Source organism: Rhineura floridana, chromosome 1 (assembly GCF_030035675.1).
Source record: "Rhineura floridana isolate rRhiFlo1 chromosome 1, rRhiFlo1.hap2, whole genome shotgun sequence".
In the NCBI taxonomy this organism is placed as follows: Eukaryota; Metazoa; Chordata; class Lepidosauria; order Squamata; family Rhineuridae; genus Rhineura; species Rhineura floridana.
Window position 1 is genome coordinate 14,774,883 of NC_084480.1, and position 23,715 is coordinate 14,798,597.

The 23,715-nt window shown below is 41.6% G+C and overlaps 1 protein-coding gene across 6 annotated transcripts in view; it reads left to right on the forward strand.

The window, feature by feature from the left end:
• Nucleotides 1-23,715, forward strand: part of CTIF (cap binding complex dependent translation initiation factor) — a 234,979-nt gene that overhangs the window by 128,785 nt on the left and 82,479 nt on the right. For all 6 annotated transcript variants that reach the window (XM_061614213.1, XM_061614243.1, XM_061614252.1 and 3 more), the window contains one exon: nt 3,805-3,881. In XM_061614213.1, the coding sequence (XP_061470197.1) occupies nt 3,805-3,881 (77 nt within the window). The remainder of the gene's footprint in view (nt 1-3,804; nt 3,882-23,715) is intronic.

Genomic DNA, 23,715 nt, shown 5'->3' on the forward strand with positions numbered 1-23,715 from the left:
TCTTTTCTGTAGTGGCCCCCGAATTGTGGAATAGCCTCCCCGAAGAAATACGCCTGGCGCCGACGCTTCTATCTTTTCGGCGCCAGGTTAAGACCTGGCTATGCTCCCAGGCATTTTAAAGCGTTTAATGTTACAATTTTAAATCTCTTTGTTTCAGTTTATTTATTGTGATATTTTGTATTTCTGTACTTTTAATCTTTTGTACACCGCCCAGAGAGCTATTCGCTATGGGCGGTTTAAAAATGAAATAAAATAAATAAATAAATAAATAAAAGATACCATAAATTACCACAAAAAATGCATCTGCATCTTGCAGAGCCTGCTGCAATGTCCCCCTTCCACTGCCGCCCTGAACAACACTGACCCCAGTATTTCACAACACACAGAGCCCAAACTGTGGAGAGAGTTTCTGTGGGCCAACATTGGGAAAGAGAAGGTCTGGTTGAGCAAGCTGCATTTCACGCACACAGCCCTACCAGGCCAAGTTGAAGGTGTTACTGTTGGTATATAAATAGCATAACAGCTTGGGATCAGTTTACTTGCAGGACTGCCTTACCTCATATGTACCCACTCCATTGCTTTGTTCTGCAGGATTGGCCATGTTACAGGTGCCACATAATACGCCCTCTGCACTTGTAAGAAATCACCTACACTTTGGAACTCCCTGTCCATTGACATCGGGCAGGCGACTTTCCTATATTCTTTTTGACACCTGCTTGAAACATTTCTGTTTAGGCAAACTGTGGAGAAATATTGTATATATGAATGTTTATGTGGGTGTTCGAAGGAAAAAACATAAAAACGTGACCTCTGTGACTGTCATGAGGCCTTGTATAGTTATGTTACAAGCCTGCTTAGCTGTGGCTGCTTGGGGACAGGTCTCTAAGAGGAGAGAGACATGATCATCCTCCCTTTGAGATTTTATTAGGCGGGGCCTGGATCAGGTAAATTCATTCTTAATTGTCTGGGGGACAGCAGACCCTGATTGGCTGAAGGTTCCAGTCAGTTGGGGGTTACCTGTCAGTTGGTGGGCATCAGTTGGGAGTTGGCTGATGAGGGTAGTGTGAGGAATAAGCCCAGAGAGGAATAGCCCAGTGAGGAGAAAACTGAGGCCTATATACTAATGCCTAGTGTGTTGTTAAGTCTTACCTGGGGAAGATCAGGGACGTGACTGAGTTGATCTAAGAGGCTGCCCTGTGAAAAGGTCTTACTAGAAGGTGGGTTTTTAAACATGGCTAAACCCATCCAAGCAGCCAGGGGCACAACCAGAGGAGCTTTGGGAGTATAGAAGCAGGTTTTCCCGAGTTGTGGGAGTCTTTGGCTGGGGTGGAGGTTGAGGGAAAATGGCCTGAGGTAAAAGCCACTTAGAGGCTGGTGTCTGCAACGGCGTGTCTTGAGTCTTCAGAAATTGTCAACGAGCACTTTCAAGACCCCATATAAGTATCAGTGTTCCCTGATGTAAATAGTGTTGGAGGAGAGCTTTGCACATACCACAGACTGCAAAAAAGACAAATAATTGGGTGTTAGAACAAATTAAACCAGAACTATTACTAGAAGCTAAAATGATGGAACTGAGGTTATCGTGCTTTGGACACATAATGAGAAGACATGATTCACTAGAAAATACAATAATGTTGGGAAAAACAGAATGGAGTAGAAAAAGAGGAAGGCCAAACAAGAGATGGATTGATTCCATAAAGGAAGCCACAGACCTGAACTTACAAGATCTGAACAGGGTGATTCACGACAGATGCTCTTGGAGGTCGCTGATTCATAGGGTTGCCAAAAGGCGTAGTCGACTTGGAGGCACATAACAACAATAATAAACCTACAAACTTAGTTTAAGATTTATCCTATCTTCAGTGTTGGTGTCTATCTCATGCCTCAAGCCTACTACATTTCCCTTTCCCCAGGCATTAGATTCTTAACTTTGGAAGGCTTTTGGGAGGGCTGCTCTTGTGTAGCCTTCCTAAGAGGGGTTTCTGCGCCACCTATGAACTGTTTTGTTTTTAACTTTTTATATATTTTTAACTTTTTGCTTTTTAATTTTTATTACCTGTAAGTTGCTTAGAGTGCACATATTTGTGTAGAAAAGCAAGCAACAATTTAATAAATATTATACTAGATGGCACTGGGAGCATTCAGAATGAATTGGTGGCAGCAGAAAATAAAGAAAGCCAGTATCTGCTCAAAGTGAGGCTAAGAGGCACCTGGGGAATCCCAGACACAAGCCTATCCAGACACATAGATGCTGATGTGTTTTAATCTCTTTTTAGTTTACTGCTGATTTTAATTGCCTTCTAAATGTTTTCAATTACTTGTTTTTATTGATAACGTTAATGTTTCTTGTAAATTGCTTAGAGGCTTTCTCACAATCAAGCAGTATATAAGTTTTGATAAACAAACTATTGCCTACGACCCAAGATCTTGCCTGTGAATCTGATGGAATGGCACATACTTCTTTAGGATATAGGGGAGGTGTAAAACAAAGGTCAATCAGTGGTAGCAATGTTCAGTTTTGCCCCTGAAAAGTAATGGCAGATTCTATCATTCCAATATAGATTTTTAGATTATATGTAATTTCTACCATTTCAGTTATTGCATCCGTAACTCTCAGTGTCTGGCTGCTTTAGATACTTCAAACCAAGGGTGGAGGATCCTTTCAGCCCAAGGGCCACATTTTCTCATGGGCAGTCCTCTAGGGGCCACATCCCAGTGGTGGGTGGGGCCAGAGGCAAAAGTAGGCAAAGCAACCAGTGTAATTCTTACCTTTGTACAGTAGGCTACATTCCAGCTGCACAAAGGTTGGGGGTACATTTATGACCCCCCTCCAGTCTCCATCTCTGCAAAAGCTGCTCCTGGCACGGATGAACCTCATGGCACACACAGGTGCTCTTGAGCTGCAGGTTGAGCTGGGACCAGAGGATGGGGAGGTAGCCTAACCCCACAGTAGCACCCAGGTAGTGGCAGAATGAGACCCTCCAGCTGCTGCACCATCTGGAATAAAAAGAGACAGATGACACAGGAAGGAGGGGAAAAGAGAGGAAGAAATATGTTGTTTCACCAGCCCACAAATGTGCCTGCCACATTGCTGCCTTAGTCAAGGCCACCCTCGGGAGCTTTGTATAACTAGACGCAATGCTGCGGGTCCCTCCGGGAAGGTATATGAAGGGACTTCTTAGAGTTGGTGCTTATTGATGGTTTGGGCTAAGTTATTGTCAAGTGGCTTCCCAATGACAGCAAACACTGAATGAGATAGCATCTAAATTACTTGTTTCTTAAGGCTTTGTTTTCCTCTTTTCTTGCTTGGCACTGAAACTCCACCCCAAAGATCCACGTTCCCCCATTTGGTGAGTTCTGTCCTAAGATAAGCATTCAGAGGACTAATTTGAAGCTACTTGGGTCAGGGTCCTCTGTGTTTTTGGTGAAGTACAGTGGTGGCGCTGTGTAAATAATATCCTTGGATGAATTCCAAAAGAGTATCCTCTTTAGATTTGTGGCATGTGCTGATATTAAATATTTTAGTGCAACAACTATTTCATCTGAACAGTTAGTTGCATAACAATAAGGCTGATTGTTTTAAACAGTGTATGATTTCTTCTCAAGTCACAGTAAGTTTATTTTGTGCCAGCAACTCAAAAGGAAGTTGAAATTGATGATTCATCCAAGCCAACATTTGAGTCTGTTACAAGGACATAAGAACCTGGGAGCTCCAACATCCTGCCCCTTGTAAATGTTAAGTGTCACTGGCTCCTCTTTTTGAATTAATGACTGTCTTGTTTTTCCCCTTCCTTTTTATGCCAGGGTTATCACCCGTTGCCACATGAAGCCGAAATTGCACACACCAAAAAATTGTTCAGGAGGAGGAGGAACGACCGGAGGTAGGGGGAAGACTTTTTTTGTTTTTGCCTGAGTGATTCTTTTTGTGTGTGTTTATTATCTGCATCAGAAATGAAGATCCTACACCAATTATACCCATTTAAATTACAGAAATAGAGATGCTCTTTGAGAGTTCAGTCTGCAAGAACAATCCAAAGATGGAAGTCCTGGGAGGCCAAGAGCCTCATAGAGTCAACAGGGCTTCTTTTGCCAGGGTCTTGTAGAGACAAAATATGGTTCATGGTCAAATAAGGGAAAAGTGGAGTTATGCAAGGCAGCAGTTGTTGGCCTGGGCCACACATCACAATAACCCAAACCATAGCTTAGTGCAAATGCATGATCATGCAGGATCCTGGAGGGGAGATTACAGCTGCTCTGCCCCTCCCTGATTGTTCTGCTCCTTTGCTGCACTGACCGAAGCATCATCTGAACCCAGGCTCATGTTAACTATAGGACAAGCTTTTGCTACAGATCATGATTTGTCTCAAGCAGCTAACATGCTAAGCCAAACCATGATTTAGCTTAGCACAGTGCAGCACCAGAACAAGTGGGGAGAAGCAAAGCAGCCACAATCTCCTCTTTGAGAGCCCTCACACTCATGTGTTTACACTAAGTCATGGTTTGGCTTAGCGTGATGTGTGAACCAGGCCATTAAGTAAGAAAGGGCTGGACAAAGAAGGATAAGAGCTAAAGGATGATGAGAGAGGCTGAAGCAGGGAAGCTCTAACTTCCTGTCCAAAGGCAGCAAACAGAATCCTTAGAGCTGGATTGATATAAGCCTCCCAAACAATCTCAGGTTTGACAGACTTGGCAACAGTCATGAAAAGTTGGGAACATTCAACTCTTTCCTGCCACTTGACACAGAGCTTTTTCCAGCCAGTAAATCTGCAGGGGCTGTTGGCGATCTGCCAGCTAGGGTGGGCTCTAGTTTTAAGTGAGTGACTGAAGCCCTCCTAGCCAGCAGACCTGGTGTCCCATGGAGTATGTATTCAACCACCATGTAGAACAGCACATGAAGAGCTTGTCCCCCTTTAAAGAGAAACTTACTTTCCCTGCAATCAGTCCTGGGTATGGAGCATGAATCAGTAACACCACTCAGGGTCTGGTGCAAACAAAGCATGTGCTCTAACACTATTTAAAAAACCCAATTACAGCTTCCCCCCCCCATCAGCTAGGGAAAATATGAGATTTGAATTCACAGTCCGTCGAGGAGTGACTATACCATTGAGCCTTGCTCTCTGTCACAAGATGTGCTGCTTGTTTGGCCTCACATGAAAAAGAACATACTTGTGTCTAACTATGCTTAAGCAAGCCTTCCCCAATCTGCCGCCCTCCTGATGTTCAGGACTACAACTCCCATCAGCCTCAGCCACCACGGACAATGCTCAGGGATGATGGGAGTTGGAGTCCAACAACATCAGGAGGGCCACTCGTTCCCCATCCCTCATATAGACAGTCCCAGATATTTTGCTTCTGATGTGTCTTCCCCCTCACATGCACATACATATACCCATGCTGGCAATCTGTGAAAGAAAAAGCTTGCACTTGAGTGAAAAGTACATGATTAATGTCATATGTAGTTTGTTCCACTGTGTCGCCATCTGAAAAAGGGTGAGTGAAGACAGGGCCTTCTCTGTGGTGATGCCGAGGTTACAGAATGTTCTCCCAAGGGAGGTCTGCCTGGCTGCATCTGTGCTCACCAATTAAAGTTCTTTCTTTCTTTCTTTCTTTCTTTCTTTCTTTCTTTCTTTCTTTCTTTCTTTCTTTCTTTCTTTCTTTCTTTCTTTCTTTCTTTCTTTCTTTCTTTCTTTCTTTCTTTCTTGGTGCTATATTTTAAGATACTATAGCAAGTTCAAACATATGATTGCATACTGATAATTTTAAACAGACTTTGCTAGTATTTTTGTTTTAGTTCATTGCATCATTATAATGTCTTATTTCTCTCATTAGTCATTGAGTATCCCTTTGGAATAGAGAATCGACATGGGGAGATGCTTTAAAATAAGCAAAAACATTCACTCACACACTTCAGTGCAACCAGTTTGTTCAGGACATTTTATTTTCCTGCTGTTAGTGAGCGAATGTAACAGAACAGTGTACCTCAGATCACAGGAGTGCCAACTTAAAGTGCATATAGGCTGATCCAAAGCCCTCTGTAGTTGTGGTACATTTGACTGCATTTTTTAATGTCTTCAGTAATGGCAAAGTGTCTAAGAGATCTCCAGTTCTCCACACACCCTCCCCTTTTCCCATTGTAGTTGGTTTCACAGTCCCTTCAGGACTTTAAACCACCTGCTTTGATTAGCTCCTATAATTAAACTGCCTTTCCTCTAGTGGCAACTGCTCTTTGTGAAGTGTTTTCAATAGGCACACCACGAATGGTATTGTTCCAGATGCTTTCCTTTTCTAAAGTGCTGTAGGAATGGCATTCTGTCTTGCTTCATTTACATTTAATCGAATATCACAGGAAGCTCCAGTGATGCTTGCAATCCTAGAGAGGCAATATTGTTACATTGTGGTAACATTAGGGATTGAAGGAGCATAGGAAGTTGCCTTATACCGAGTCAGACTACTGTTCCATCTAGCTCAGTATTGTCCACACTGACCGGCAGCAGTTTTCCAGGGTTGCAGATAGGAGTCCTTCCCAGAGATGTCAGGGATTGAACCTGGGCCCTCCTGCATACAAAGCAGGTGCCCTACCACTGAGCTCCAGCGAAGTTCTGAGCTGTATGTATGTATTTACTGTACTGCACTGATATGCCGCCTTTCTTTCAACTTGGTTCACATTTTATATAGCAGCTTACAGTCTAAGAGACATGATAAAAAAGGAAAAAAGAATGGGGAGGGAAGAGGAAAATAAGCACATTCACATATCCTACTGGGAGGAAGGGCAGGATATAAATGTAATAAATAAATACATAAAATTTCATTATAGGTATTTTCATAACTGCTCTCAATCATATTCTGGGGGCGTTACCCCAAGTATCAGGTCTTTCATACTGTCACAGTCTTCCATACTGAAAGACTTTCATACAGTCTTCCACACTGTTATGGGGCAAACTTTATACAATGGCCAGGTAGCAGTTCTGGGAGAGGAGGAGCTAGATGGCAGTTTCTCCTGATCAAACCAATGGAGGGCTTGTCACTGTCTCATCCTTCCCTCAGATGCAGCCAGGAGGAATGGATGTTGATGGGGTAGTACTAGTAGTGAAGAGGTGAACTGTGAGCGGAGGAGCCCCAAATTTCAGATCTCACCTTCCATGAACTCACTGCATGGCCTCAGACAAGCCAGTTTCTCTCAATCTCGGCCTTTCCTCTACAATATGGTTATGGTTACAAGTTTCTTGTTTGAAGGGGATACTGAGAAAATGTCACTTTCATCTTTTAGGGGGAATGCAGGAGTGTCCCATTTACATTTTACAGCTTGGGGCAGAAAGCACAAACACAAGTCCATGCATACGTCTACTAGTTGCCCTGTGTGACATGACACACAGTCCAGCCTGGTCTACACAAGCAGCAGAATGAGGTGGTAGAATCCTGATGTGGTAGAACAAACAGCATTTCTTCAGATTCCAATTTATTTTATTTTATCTTTTGTTGTTGTTATGTGCCTTCAAGTCGATTACGACTTATGGCGACCCTATGAATCAGCGACCTCCAATAGCATCTGTCATGAACCACCCTGTTCAGATCTTGTAAGTTCAGGTCTGTGGCTTCCTTTGTGGAATCAACCCATCTCTTGCTTGGCCTTCCTCTTTTTCTACTCCCTTCTGTTTTTCCCAGCATTATTGTCTTTTCTAGTGAATCATGTCTTCTCATGATGTGTCCAAAGTATGATAACCTCAGTTTCATCATTTTATCTGTATTTTTATTTATTTATTTAATAATATTTTAGCTGCTTTTTCTGAGCAAATGCCAATTCAAAGCAGCTTTTAATCAAAACAAAAGATAAAAATAGCACAAGATGTAAAATTTTAAAAACTTAACACTTTAAGTCAACAACAGTTGATATTTTAAAAAATATTTTTTTCAGAACCATAAACAACCATAGATGAAATAAATGCAAGGGAACATTCAAAATCACACTTTTGAATGCTCCCTTGCATTTACAAAACAAAATACCCTCTTTGCAAATAGAAAACTAGCATAACAGGAAGCAGACTGGATTAGCGCTTGTTTTTAATTTGCTGTGAGGTTTTTTTTATTACTGTTTTTAATGTGGTAGAGAAATAAAAAATGGCATCTCCACCTGCAGTTTGAAGTGATACAGATTGTTCTGCTACCTCCATTCTGTTACCTGTGTAGACTAGGCCTCTGATGCGAAATTGATGCTTGAGTTACAGCGTGTCTGGATCTTTGACACAGGAGGGGGAAAACACATTGTGAAATATCTAGAGCATTTTGGGGGGGGGGAATGCAATGCCAGTACTCATATATTGATAAATGTTCCATGGGTGCCAGCACAAAATGACTGCCATGGGCAGCAAAAAAAGAGGTGCCAGTACTGTGTACTAGTGAGTAGTGTCACACAAAAAAGCACTGACCTGGAGTAAGTATCATGCCAGCCACAGACAGAGGCAGATCATGTTGGTACCATCCGAGAGTCAAGGAGGAATATCAGAAACCTGGACTGAGTAGAAACCCCAAGCAGGAGTGTTCATCAGACTTGGTCTAAAGGTCAAACCAGAAGATCTTCACACCAGACAAGAACTTTTGTAAATTCAGTCTTCTGAGATGTCTGTGGGCCTCTTATGTGGTTTCCTGCAATAGCTGACCAATTGGATCAAATTCTGGAGGCAAGGTTTGCTTGGGAACGGAAAAGATATGGATTTATACCAGGCATGGGGAACTTGTGGCTCTCCAGATTTTGTTGGACTACAATTCCTATTGTCTCTGACAATTAAATATGCTGGCTGGAGCTGATGGGAGTTGGAGTCCAACAACATCTAGCTCCCTATTCCTGATCTATATACAGTGTTGTGTTTCATACCTTCTCATGACTCTCCACCAGAAGGCACTGAAATATAGAGGCCAGTTGTTCAGGACACACACGCACACACCAATGACTGACAGTAAGAAATGTCAGGGGTTCATATGGCAAAGCAAAATAAGCTGATGGATGCACAACGGAGCCAGCTCCAGGCTTTGCCCACCTCTCTATTGGATTCCAGTGCCGTCCTCTACATTATGAGCTTGGCAGTAGTGGAGTAGAGAGTACAACAAGAAGGGTCATGCCACCCTCCAAGCTCTTTTGCCTGGATCCATCTATGTCAGATCCCACCACCCCAATAATACTGCAGCTTAAAGTGGATAGAAGTATTTGGTAGTTGCTAGGCAACAACCAAACATGCTCTGCGCTCTGGAAAAGACAATAAAGTCATTGTGAAGCACTTTCTCTCCTTCACTGGCAGAACAGTTGGGATGTAATCCCAGATCAGATGTTTTAAAAATGACGGATTCTTTTAGAACTATCAGTGTGACAGGAAGATATCACCATCATCCCAATATTATTATTGCCTTTATATCCAAGGAGCTCAAGGTGATGTACATGGGTCTCCTCCTCCTCCATTTTATCCTCCCAACAACTCTGGGAGGTTGGTTAGGCTGAGAGACAATGGCTGGCCCAAGATCATCCCATGAGCTTCACAGCTGAGTAGGGATTTGAACCCTAGTCTCCCAGGTCCTAGTCCAACACTCTGACCCATTCACCCCATCTGTTTCTATGGGGTCATCAACATTTTGGAGTCTGTGAGCACATTTGGAATTTTGAGAGAGTGCCATGGGTACCACCTCCAGGTCACTTCTCTCCCCCACTTCTCCAGATCACATACTCTTCCCACCCCCCCAACAGACTGAAAGAGAAAGAGCATGCACCCATATACATATTTTCCTTTTTCATGGAAAAAGAGCTACAATTCCTAGAGTTCCTTGGGAAGAGGGCTTCATTGTTAAACCAGTCTGGGAACTGTAGTTTTGTGAAGGGAATAGGGGTCTCCTAACAACGCTCAGCACCCTTTACAAACTACAGTTCCCAGATTCTTTGGGGGAAGCCATTCCTGTTTAGTGGAATAATAATGAAATAAATGTATGGCGTAAATGAGGTCAGATATGATATTACACACAGACAGAGCACATCTGCAGCTTTAAATGTATAATGCTTTAAATGTATAATGCAGATAGAGCCTCAATGTGAAACCTAAAGTTTCTTTTCCAGACAATGAGATGAATTACACTAAAAAATTCTTTTTTTTTTTTTATATAGTTTTTATTCAAATTTTTCCAAAAAACAAACAAAACAAAGTAAGAAAAAACATAACAATACTACAACAAAAAATAAAAATAAAATGGTTGACTTCCGATTTGTCACAGATCAGCTATAAGTATATAATATACATCAAACCTGTCCCTTAATATGTACATACAGAATCCCTTTTCTCCATAAGCTGTCTTAATTAATCATCAAATCCCAGTATCATCATTTTATTTTGATCTTTCGACAAAAAGTCTAAGAGAGGCTTCCAATCCTTAAGGAATGTATCTGTCGATTTTTCTCTAAGTAAACACGTCAATTTGTCCATTTCTACTAAGTCCATTAATTTCAATAACCATTCTTCCATTGTTGGTATTGATTCCATTTTCCACTTTTGTGCATATAATAATCTTGCTGCCGTAATCATATATAATAATATTCTTCCATATTTCTTTTCTATTTGTTTATCCATAAAACCCAGTAAAAAAAATTCTGGTTTTGACTGAATATTTATCTTTAAAATTTTTTGCATCTTCCTACCTATCTGTGCCCAGAATAATTTCGCCTTTTTACATGACCACCACATATGATAAAAAGATCCTTCTTGTTGTTTACATTTCCAACAAACATTAGAGACATTACTATACATTTTTGACAGCTTTTCTGGAGTCATGTACCAACGGTACATCATTTTATAAAAATTTTCTTTAAGATTATAACATAATGTAAATTTCAAGCCTTTTTTCCACATATTTTCCCATTGATCCATTTGTATGTTATGACCAAAATTTTTTGCCCACTTTACCATGCACTCTTTTACTTGTTCTTCCTCCATATCCATTTTCAATAAAAGTTTATACATTTTTGCAATTATGTTTTCATCATTTGTATACAAACCTATTTCAAAATCAGATTTACTTATTTCAAACCCATACATTTTCTTGTCCATTTTATATCTTTCTAACAATTGTAAATAGGCAAACCAATGAAAACTATATCCTTCCTTTATCAATTGTTCTCTCTCTTTCATTGTGTATTCTCCATGTACATTTTCTAATAGTTCTTGATAAGTTAACCATTTCTCTTTTCCAGACATTTCTCTTCTATAAAACGCTTCTTGACTTGAGACACATAATGGTATTTTCGAATAAAACCTTGGTTTGTATCTATTCCATATTTTCAACAGAGAACGTCTTATAAAATGATTGTTAAAGTCTACGTTTACTTTTACTTTGTCATACCATAGATATCCATGCCATCCCCACTTCAGATTGTGGCCCTCCAAATCCAATAGTCTTTTATTCCTCAATAAGATCCATTCCTTTATCCAGAATTACACTAAAAAATTCTTATCTATATGCCCTTAGAAGCAGTCCTTGTCAAGCTAGGGTGTTAAAATTATTTTCTTTTAATTTACAAGCTTCTATTCCACTGCTTACCTAGGGAGTCCCCTCAAGTATGTAGCAACTGTTAGCATATTTTGGGTAGGTCCATTTCGCTTCCAAACTAATAAAGTACTCAACCACTTCCTTTTGCTATTTGAGCAGAGATGGGGGACATTTGGCCCTTCTCAGATGCTGTTGGACTCCAACTCGCATCATCCCTAGCCAGCATGGCCAACGGTCAGAAATGACGGGAGTTACAGTTCAACAACATCTGGAGGGCCACAGGTCCCGTCCCCCCATGTTGAAAAGAGCAATGATCCTCCATAAGCATACAGTTTGGAGTCCCATTCTGCATAGATACCACATGACTTAATATAATGAAGAGGAAGAGGATACCATTAAGGAAATTCAATCCTTTGTAGATTCTTAAAAGAAATCCTTTTTCAATGATGTAATCTGGGGGTTTTAAGGTACCCTGCCTTCCTTCCCTCCACCTCCACCACAAAAAAACAAAACAGACAAACCTTTAAAAGCTCTGTCTGTAAAATGTGTCTGGGAATCTCACCAGGAACAGATTTTCTTATACTATGAACATTATCTGTATCTGGTGCTCATCACTACCAATGACTTCAAAGAACAGGGGGGAAATATAAATTGAGGAAAGCTGGCAAGCCTTAGGCATGATTTCACTGGAGATGGAGTCAATCCCAATGGTTCCCAACTCTTTCCCCCAGAGACCACTTGAAAATTGCTGAGAGTCCTGGCAGACCACTTAATGATTTTTCTGCCTGTTGTAACAATTGTACTGTGCTGTGCTAGATACTGTATGATTTTTAATTGTATTTTAATTGGTTCTTTTATTTCTTATATTGTATTTTATTATATTACAATTTGAATGCCATATAATACAATATGAAAATACAATAATAAATAATAATATTTATAAGAAAATATAAGAAATAAAGAACCAATAAAAATACAATTAAAAATCAATCTGGATATTTAAAGCACTGCACCTGCCATTGACAGCTGCTGCTCCTGCTGTTCTTCACAGAGAAACCACGGACCACCTGAATGAAGCTTGCGGACCACTGGTGGCCTGTGGGGCACAGTTTGGGAACCTTTGATCAATCTGATAGACCAGGGGCAGGGAACCTCTGGCCCTCAAGCCAATCTTGGCCAAGACCCAGTCTTGAAGATGGGTCCAATCTTGTGGACCCATTTGGTCCACAAGGCAATTTTCCCCAAATCACGCCCACCTGCCCATCAGCTGACCTCGCTGGTGACAGCATTAGCTGTGCACCCAGGTTCCTGAAGCCAATAAAGCAGGATTTCATCCCTGCTCATCAACGGATGAGTGGATGTTATATCCTACTCAGTTCTGGAGGCTCAACCACTTTCATGTATATGAGGTATTTTCAGTGAGCTCGAAGGCTGCAGGATACCTGTACCTGCCTTAAGAACATAAAAGGAGCCTGCTGGATCAAGCCAGTGGCCCATGTAGTCCAGCATCCTGTTTTCACAGTGGCCAACCAGATGCCCATGGGAGACTCACAACCAGGACTTGACCACAAGAGCACTCTCCCCTCCTGCAGTTTCTAGCAGCTGGTATTTGGAAGCAAACTGGCTTTGACCGTGAAGGCAGAGCATAGCCATCATAGCTAGTAGCCACTGACAGCCTTATTGTCCGTGAATTTGTTTAATCTTCTTTTAAAGCCATATCTTTTAAAGCTTTTAAACATCTTTCTGGTGTTAAGAGCATTCTGCTCATGTCCCCAAATTGTCTTTAAGAGTTCAGAATGGGAGTCCTTGCCACTTTTTCTTTTTTTTTGAAAGGGGGGATCCATGGCTAGTTTTGGAATCCAGAGAAAAGGATTTTGCAGTCTTGGCACCAGTGGTGAGCAATTTAAAACATCAGAGTCCAAATACTTAAGATGCTAAGTATGGTGGGGTCCAGAAGTCTCAGTGCATGATGTCATGTAGCTTCCTCCACTGTGTGTGTGGAGGGGGAGAAGGAGCTAATTTATCCAGCTAATTCAGTCCACTGGGCCCTCTGATACATTCCCAGGTTCAGTCCCTTGCTTCTCCAGGTAAGGCTAAAAACGGCCCTTGCCTGAAACCCTGGAGAGCACTTCCAGTCAGTGTTGACAATACTGAGCTAACTGCACTAATATTCTGATATGGCATAAGGCAGCTTCTTATGTTCCCATCTGTGTTCTTCAGTGTTATCACCGTAAATGGATAGCTACCAACTCGGCCGAGATCAGCTGTCACAAGGGGCCAGTTTTAACTGGAAAGATGCAATGGACTGGAATTGGGACCTTATGCATGCAGCTGCATAAGCTGTGCATTCTGCCAGTAAAGTATGAGCTCCCTCCTCCAAATGATGGCTCTCCTTCCCCTTGCCTATCCCCCTGCCTATAAGCATTGGCTAAATAGAAAATGCACACAGGATCCGATACCAAGGATCTGGATAGCTTGACCACAGGTGGCCATGCACTGGTAACCTCATGGTTGGCTTACTGCAATCCACTATATGTGTGACTACCCTTGAGCTTGGTCTGGATGCTGCAGCTATTATAGAATGCAGCAACTAGGCAGTTTGGAGTGGGGGGATACAACCACCAGCATATCAACTCCTTATCTGTGGGTTCTGCACTGGCTACCAATCTCCTACTAGGCCAAGTTCAAGGTTTTCTTACTATCATATGAGGCCCTATAGGGCTCGGGATCAGACTACTTGAGAGACTATCTCACCTCTTATATATACTCAATAGATCAGGAGAGGCTGTCCTTGAAGAACCTAAAGTATCAGAAGCCTGTCCCACAAGCAGCTCGGATCAGGGCTCTCAGTATGGCTGCCCCTGTTTTGTGGAACAGCATCCCGATTGAGATATGAAAAGCACCTGCTCTTTGTACTTTCTGGAAACAAATGAAAACATTTTTGAGTCAACAAACTGTTCCAGCTGGATTACCGGGGTGGGTGGGGGTGGGGAATTTATTTATTTTAGGCCCCTGCCTTGGGTGTTTATTTGTATTGTTTTTAAACCTACCTTTAGTTGTTTTGGGGGGGATTGTTTTAAACATATTTTTAGTGGGTTTTATTGTATTATTGTAAACTGCCTTGATACTTATGTGAAAAGTGATATTATTATTATTATTATTATTATTATTATTATTATTATTATTATTATATAACCTCTATCTTCAAGACTTTTAGTTGTATGCTAAAAGGTACCGAGGAGAAAATTAAGCATAGGACCCTCACCACAGTGTGGCAAGAGCTTGAAGGATAAATGTTCATAAGCAATGTTTTAGAGCTGTGTGTAGCTCCAGTCCTTGAGGTGTTTGTAGCTCTGAGATTCCGTCTGGCCTACTAAGGTGTAGAAAAGTTCCTTCAGCATCTCCTCCTGGGGTGCCATGGGTGGAATGGCAAGCTGCCCAGTATTCCTTCCTCATTTCGTTGCTGGAAGAAGAACCTTAAGTGGAAGAGAAGCAGATGACAGCTTGTGGCGACGTGTTTAATGGCTGTTCCTTTCTGAAAGTAGTTGCTTGTCTCACATATATTTACTTAACTTGCATTTTCCCCTTGCCAGCCCATTCCTTCTAAACACGACTGTGTTTTTACCACAAGATTCACTTCTTTTAGTGATGCCTCCTAATCCCACAGCATCCCAGTTTTATAGTAGAGTTTAAGGATTCATTTCAGGCACATACCCTTAAACTCTTATATAGATAAAAACTGCTATAAGCCCCTCTTCACAGTATTTGGCTGAGCTGCTGTGATGTCATAGAATGCTCATGAACATTCTGACAGCTGACAGAGAAAGTTCAGTCTTAAAATACTGTGAGTCATTAAGATAATGATTGTAAGGGAAGCAAAAGCCAGTTTGTTTGAAGGAAAAACAGAGTACCGAGAAACAAGTGATGAAATGTATGCTGTTGGAGGAAAGGGGCCACAGAAACTACAAGGCAATGAACACTGATTTTGACCGTGATTCATAATAGCTAGATATGGCTGCATGTCTCTAGTGATAAATACATATGGGAGAGCTAGTTATGATGATCTCATTGGAAGGGCTTGGTGCATACTTCTGAATTTGACGTGCATTTTCAAAAAACCACAAGTCGGAAGTAACCAAACGCCATGGAAAATTGGGATTAGTTCATCCTTCCTGAGAGCCCCTGAAGGAGCTTACTGTGGCTGATGCTGGAACAGTCATTGTTTGTTGGCTGAAAGTCCTGCTGCAAAATATTTGATGGGGAATAAAAAGACTACAGAGGGATGGCTCATTGCCCTGGGTCAAAGATTCATGGAGATGTAAATAAAAACAGCTGTAACAAAAAAGAGGGAGGGTGCAGGGAAATAGTTTAAATGCATAGACTATTTAGAACTGTAAAGGCTGGGGGAGTGTGAAAGAGGACCAGGTTGTGATGGTGTGGGGGCTCCAGCCGGGATTATGTGAGTGAGTGGGTGGCAGGGGCATGTGGGTGGAATGGAATAATTTTAAAGTAAACTTAGCTGGTGTCCAGTTATTTGATCTTGAAGAAGTTGATGGGTCTGTTTATGAACTTGTCAAGAGTGCAGGAACTTCAGTCGACAAAGAATAATAAAGTAACAGTTTTGTATGGAACAAATGTTAAAGAAGCACCCATATGCACCTACCAAAAAAAGAATCAAAACAAATGATTGTCTAGTCTCCGGTTTCTCCTTTTGAATTTGCTATCTACTACTTGCTAGCAGTGTTCCTTTTTCTCAGGGTCCTGGACTATGTGTTGTATGTGCAGCTAATGGCCAGGTTTTACACTGTTTCAGAACAATGTTTGCATACTTGCAGTGCATATGCTTGATGAAGTCCTACTCAGTTCAGTAGGGCTTACTTCCAGATAAGCAGGTATAGGTTTGCAGCCTTAAATGATGCCCCCACATCTGCACTTTCAGATGCCACATAGCATATGAACAATAGCTCATGCTTGCTGTAGCTAACTCCATAATCTGGGATGCACAGTTTATAAGCACTGCTAGTCATGGTTGCCATGGAGGGTGCAGGGGTTGTTTTTTTTAAAATGTAGGTGCCCAAAATGCACATGTTAAACATAATAAGCTGTCAGTGCAAAAAATTGTAAACATGAAAATAGAAACAATGCTACCAGTAAAATAAATCATCTTTCATTAATTAGCAGTGATGTTGTAATCTACCAGCTCAAACATGTTGCTCCTGTGAGTTCAAACTTGGGGATGATACCTGTACTAAATCTGCTCCAACATAACACAAGACACTCCTGCTAGACTGTCAAACAGAGGAATGCTCCCTCACCTGATTTTCCAACCAGTTTTTTGGTAAGATGATCCAGCATCTCATAAACTCAATCAACCATTTTTAGGCCTAAACAGAGAATAAGGTCATCTCTTCCTCCGTTTAACCAAGCACCAGGGCTCTGTCCTGACAGTTAGGAGGCAGTTGGCCGCAGAAAGGAGGTCTGACCTCCTCTGAGTGCCAAGGAATACAGTTTAGATGGACAAGGTTGGTCTGGCAAACAACCCTGGGAGACAGTTTTAGCCACTGACCAGCAAAGGGTAGTGGCCACTTCCTCCAGTAAAGCACATTTTAAGCAGGTCAGTGCAGACTTATTCTCTGCAAAATAAAATAAATCTCTGTGCATCTTTTTTTAAAAAAAGGTTTAAAATTACCCATGTTATTTCTCCAGAGGTGAATGATTCTTGAGATTAGGGTGGAGGTTGCTGAAGCCAAACTTCAGAACGATGATTGCTTGTTCTTACAGCTAATATAAATATTTTTCACTGAACAAAAATTTGTGAATCACAGTGGTCGCATCTTTCTTCAGATTGCCTGCGCCTGTGTTGACATGAATGTGTTATTTGTTTGTTGGTCTGTCTATCCCATCTATATGTGCATAGCACTTTACAATAAATGAGAGGATACATCCTTATCCCCATGAGCTTATTATCTAAAAATAAAGAGAAATTATGTTTTAAAAAAAGGGAAGGGGACAGGGATAAACAGAAGAGGAACATAGGAAGCTGCTTTACATTGAGTCGGACCATTGGTCCATCTAGCTCAATATTGTTTACACTGACTGGCAGCAGCTCCTCATTCTCCATAGAACATGTGGTTTTTTTTCAGGTACTTCACAGGGCGGAGTGATTTTTGGCAGCAGTGTGCTAGCTTTGCATGAGTAGAACACTGTGAGACAATGGAAAACCAGAGAGAAGAGGACTACAGTAGTCAAGGGAGAGACTGAAGATTTTCCTAAGGGTACATGGAGAAATAGTCATATTTGTGTAATATTGTAGAGGGAGAAGCAACTTGATTTGGTGATGAACTGAATACAAGGCTGCCTTGTACTCAGTGAGACCACTGGTCCATCTAGTTAAGTCTACACTGACTGGCAGCAGCTCTGCAGTGTATCAGACATGGGGACAGTCCTGGCCTTACCTGGAGATGCCAGGGAGTGAGCCTGGGACCTTCTTCGTGCAAAGCAGGTGCTTACCACTGAACAATGGCCCTTCCCTTAACAATGCCCCTGCTCCCACATATAGATCTTCTACCCTTGAGCGAAAGAACAGACTCCCTCATCCCATGCCTGAGATCTACTCAGGTTCTGAAGGCCAGCTGCCTTGGCCTTAGAAGTGGAGCAACAACCAGTCTGTCACTAGAACACCAGCACCACCCGCTAAACCTGGAGCGCAGCAGATAGTGGTGTTCCTGGCCAGAGGATCTGGGCTGCTCCTGCCATAACAGCTCTTCTCTCAAGCAACTGGCTTGACAGCAGTTAAGGTCCTGTTAGAACAGAAAAGCAACCTGTACTACTTCAGATGAATAAACAAACTTCTCATAAATAATTTTTTCTCTGTAAATGAATTGCAATCAAATGTCCCCAGTTACCTTTATCTTCTACATGGAATGAAGCAATGCACTAGAGGGCACTGTTCCAACAAGGGCAGAACCTGCCTTCGAGGAAACTGCATTATACTGAGTCAGACCATTGGTCTATCTAGCTTAGTACTATCGACAGTTACTAGCAACAACTCTCCCAACATTTCAGAGAGGAGTCTCTCCCATGGGAGATGCTGGGAACTGAACCTGGGACTCTCTGCATGCAAAGCAATTGCCCTACTACTGAGCAACAGCCTTCCCCAGTGGGTAACCTGTCTCTTAGTGATGATCCTGTGAGGGGCAGGAGGGTGCAGTGTGTTACTACACCATCCAGGCCCATGGAATATGCAAGTCCTCCTGCACACTCCCTGCCTGTCACAGTGATGGGCACTTTGCTAGTAAACACTGAGAGATGAGTCCCCTGGATTTATTTATTAATTTAATTTAATTTGTATCCCACTCTTCCTCCTAGAAGGAGCCCAGGGCGGCAAACAAAAACACTAAAAGCACTCTAAAACATCTTAAAAATAAAAGACTTAAAAACATATTAAGACAAACATCTTTAAAAACATATTACAACAAAACATCTTTAAAAACATATTAAAAATATTTTTAAATTTTTTAAAAAATCTCAAAAACAGCTTTAAAAGCAATTCCAACACAGACGCAGGCATCTACTGAAGACCTTCCTCTTTTAAAGTCTTGTTGAAAGAGGAAGGTCTTCAATAGGCACCTAAAAGGTAACAGAGATCGTCCCTGTCTAATATTTAAGGGGAGAGAGTTCCACAGGGTAGGTGCTGCCACACTAAAGGTCTGTTTCCTATGTTGTGTGGAATGGATCTCCTGATAAGATGGTATCTGCAGGAGTCCCTCACCTGCAGAGCCCAGTGATCGACTGGGTATATAAAGGGGTAAGATGTTCTTTCAGGTATTTTATAAGGATCTGAAGACATTAGGATCTCTCCTGGCTGCCTACAGCTCTGGTTCCTGTTGGCATTGCGCTTTCCTTCAGAAATTTCTGCATCATGATAACCCATTTAGGCATTGGGAAATGCTGACTTTCAGAATCATTAGGCCAGCAGTTGTCTCAAGAGTTAGAACGACAAGGGTGACAAGCTTTGCCCTACATGGTGTACGGCTGGAATGTGTCCTATTTCCAGTACATATCTATGGAATGCCAGTGTAACAATCTAGTGCAGAAAACACTAATAAACATATTTGTGTGATCAGCTCATTAGCTGCAGGTGAAAAATGTTTAATTGGATTTTAAGTGGGATTGCCCCTTGTAAAAGGATGTGAGAGCTGAAAAAAGCACTGAAGCTTTGAAAAATGTTCTGATCAGAGATGAGCTGAAATTTCTCGACATTTTTCAAGGAAATTTCTGAGAAATTTCTTTTTTTCTGAAAAAAGCCTACTTGACACCATTAAAAAATGTGTGTGGCAACCACAATCCCCACCTCCTTCCACAAATACCCTGGAATGATGCTAGGTCTGGGTCATTGTGGAGGATGCAAATATGGTGGTCAGGCTGCCAGCTCAGTTAGTACTGCTTCAACATACAATGGTAGGAAATACCCCCCCCCAAAAAATAAAACCACCTTAGGGCATTAGAGGCTGGTTGATTTGGGTGAAAGGGGCACTGTCCCACCAAGCTCAGTCTGTACTCAGTTCCACCTGTCTGCCTTCTTACTTACAACCAGCCCTGCCAGTACCAATGGGCACCAGCCACCACTGCCATAGGGAGAAGAAAAAAGAAGCTGTGCTACTGCCACTGCTAATGGTGAGACGTCACTCCAAGAAGCTGTTAAAGATTTCCTCCTCTCCTTAGAGAAATTCAGTGGCAAGGGCCCCCAAATTTCTCTGCTCTCAAATAGGGTGGAGAATTTTGAGAGGCTGTTTGCTCACAGCTCTAATCTAATGCAAGTCGAAACAGATAACCCGAAACTGAAGCAATGGAAGAGAAGGCGGTTCATTAAATCCTGTCTCCTTTGAATGAAAACAGGCCTTCAATTTCCTTTCAAAAAAAAGTTTTTTTAAATCTTATGGCTTATAACTGATGGCAATTTGCCCTTTTGGAAATCTATGGTGTCTCAAGTTCAGCCAGAGGATGCAAGACACCCTTTTGGGCTGCGTTTGCTGCCAGGAATTTCCCCCTGTTTAGTTTCCTTTTTGCAAGGGACAAGAGGGAAAATATCAGATTTATGTGATGCAAAATAGATAGTAGTATGGTGTGTCATGGGTAGGAAGTACCCACATCAGATCTGTTTGCTAATCTAGAAGATCCATGAGCATGGGTCATGGCACATAATCATTCAGTGTGAGATAACAGAAACAGTCAAACTAAGAGCAGGTCAGCCTGGTGGTTAGAGCACAGGGCTGTAATCCAAAAAGACCCCCCCCCCATTTTATTACACATCGCATAATAGTTTCCATTTTTCAATCATGTGAATAATATATGGTAAATATTTAAAAAGATATAATACAAGAATGTAATACGAACAATCTACTAAATACTGTAATTCTTACTGTACTGTACTGGCTATATTGTTATTGTATTTTATTATGTTTTATTGTACGCCGCCTAGAGTGGCCATTGGCTAGATAGGCGGCCTATAAATTAAAGTTTATTATTACTGTTATTATATTCAGAAATAATAAAGGACTTTTTCATAATCAGTATCATATCAAAACATTGTAAGTAAATTCAAATGGTATTCCTGTTGTTATATGCCTTCAAGTCGTATAACAAATATTCAGCAAGTCAACCAACCTACCAGAATCACATTTTTCCCACCTGTTAAACGTGGGGAGAGGTACAATAAAAGTTTAGTGATTATACTCAGTGGTAGAAGCTACATGCTTCGCATGCAGAAGGTTACAGGTTCATTCACAGCCTGTCCAATTAAGAGTCAGGCAACAGTGATGGAGAAGACCTCTGCATAAGACCCTGCACAGCCACTGCCAGTCAGAGCAGACAGTACTGGGTTTGATGCAACAGTGCTCTGACCTTAGATAGGGCAGCTCCCTGCATTCAGAGGAATATCATCCATCAGCAACAAAAATCTATAGTATAATACAGGGTTCTTAACGTCTGGTCCATGGACACCTAAGGAGTCCATGGATGGGTTTTGAGGGGTATGTGAACCAGATGCAGAAAAATCAATTTCCAGTGCAATAAAATATGCACTTCTTTGTGTGTATGTGTTTATTTTTTCTGAGGAAGGGGGTCCGTAGCTCTCATCAGACTCATATAGGGGTCTGTGACCCAAAAAAGCTTAAGAACCACTGATAATGTGCGTGGGGGTTTCGTGATGGTGTTGATGATGATGCAGGCTTAATCAGTTATTGACTAAGCTGTTTGATGTTGCATAAATGAGAGGCAAGGGTTCTTTGGCTGCCATTGGCAGGGCTGCTTGTAACCACTCTGGCTAGCTTTGAGATGCTTTTATCTTAGGGAGTAGGACAGGAAGAAGATCCTAGGCATGGAAGAGTAAAACTGTGTTTGCAAGAAACAAATTATTGGCTTCACAGAATTCAATCAGTCTTTCTCCTGCTTCATTTCTGTCTCCTAAGCCCCATTTTCCCACAATACCTAGTTCTTCTCTGTTCCCTACTTTTGCATTCCAGTTCCCCATGATTATCAGCACATCTTGTTTTGGTGTGTGATCAATTTCTTCCTGTACTTCTGCATAAAATCTCTCCAATTCCTCTTCTTCTGCGTTTGCCGTTGGAGCATAGACTTGGATGATGGTTATGTTAATTCTCCCAAGCATTTTAGCATGTGTTTTAAATTGTTTTAAATTTTTAAATTGTGTTTTAAATTGTTTTTTAAAGATGTGTTTTTAAATGTGTATATTTGTTTTAATGTTTTTAGACTGTAAACCGCCCAGAGAGCTTCGGCTATGGGGTGGTATATAAGTACAATAAATAAATAAGTACAATAAATAAATAAGTACAATAAATAAATAGTTTCCCATTAAATCTCATTGATATCACTCGCTCAGACCTTGCGTTATACCTCCTAATTGCTTTTGCTACATCACTTCTCACTAGTAAAGCAACCCCATTTCTTCTTAATTTCTCATTTCCTGCATAAAATATTTTGTAGTTGCCTGATTGAAAATGTCTCATTCCCATCCATTTTAACTCACTCACGCCAAGTATTGTAATGCTGATGTGCTCCATTTCTTACTTGACAATTTCTAACTTTCCCTGGTTCATGCTTTTCACTTTCCATGTTCCTATTGTGTATGTTGTGCAACTCTGGACTCTCCTTTCGTATCTGTGCGCATCAGCCTCTGGACTTCCATTCAGCTTTGACCTAGTGGCGTCATTAGTCACAGCGCTACTCGTACTTGTCCGTTGTTCTTCCCCAGTAGCTCGCTGAGCGCCATCTGACCTGAGGGTCTCATTTTCCAGCACTGTCTTGTGTTGAATTTTGGATACTCTTCATAGGGTTTTCATGGCAAGAGGTATTCAGAGGTGGTTTACCATTGACTTCCTCTGAGTTTGGATGCATCTTAGTCTGGTGTCTCAGCTTTGACCATTCCTCCTTGGGTGCCCCTGCTAGGAATCTAGCTGCTTGGTCTAGTCTCCTGACAGCATTGCTCTCCGCTTCTTTGACGCTTTCAAACCCCCTCACCACTTTAAGGTGTGCATCCTAGAGGAGGAATAGCTCAATTACCCTAATTTACTGTATCCTCAGTGAGCCCCTTCCTTCAGCTGAAATCTCTTAGGGCCCCAACCCAGGCAAATGTTGTTGGAAGCCCTTTCCCTTGATCTCAGTGGCACTTGCCTCTAAGTAAGTGGGCTTGGATCACAGCCCTAAAGCTAAGGATCACAGGAGGACAATTTGTTTTTAACTGGCTTGTAGATTTACTGCAAATTAAAAGAAAAGTAAGAGATGCAATCTTTGTCACAACAATGATCCCAAGGGCTGTTCCAGTTTTAAAAGTGACTTGTAGTGCTTGGAGGTAGCAATTGTGTTTATGGCCACGCAGGACTGATACCTGCTTCATTCATAGGATATGGCAAAACTGGATCATGTACTTGATTTTTTTAGGAGACAACAAAAGGCTTGAGGGGTGGGCTGTGACTCCAAGCTTTTGCAGGAAGGGACAGACTGTAGCTCAATAGCAGAGCACTTGCTCTGCATGCCAAAGGCCCCAGGTTCAATCCCCAGCATCTCCAGATAGGGCTGAGAGATACTCTTTTTTTAAAGCAGTGGAGAGCAGCTGCTGGTTAGTGTAGAGGAGGGGTGGGGGAATTTTCTCAGCCCAAATGCAATATTCCCTCGAGCAAT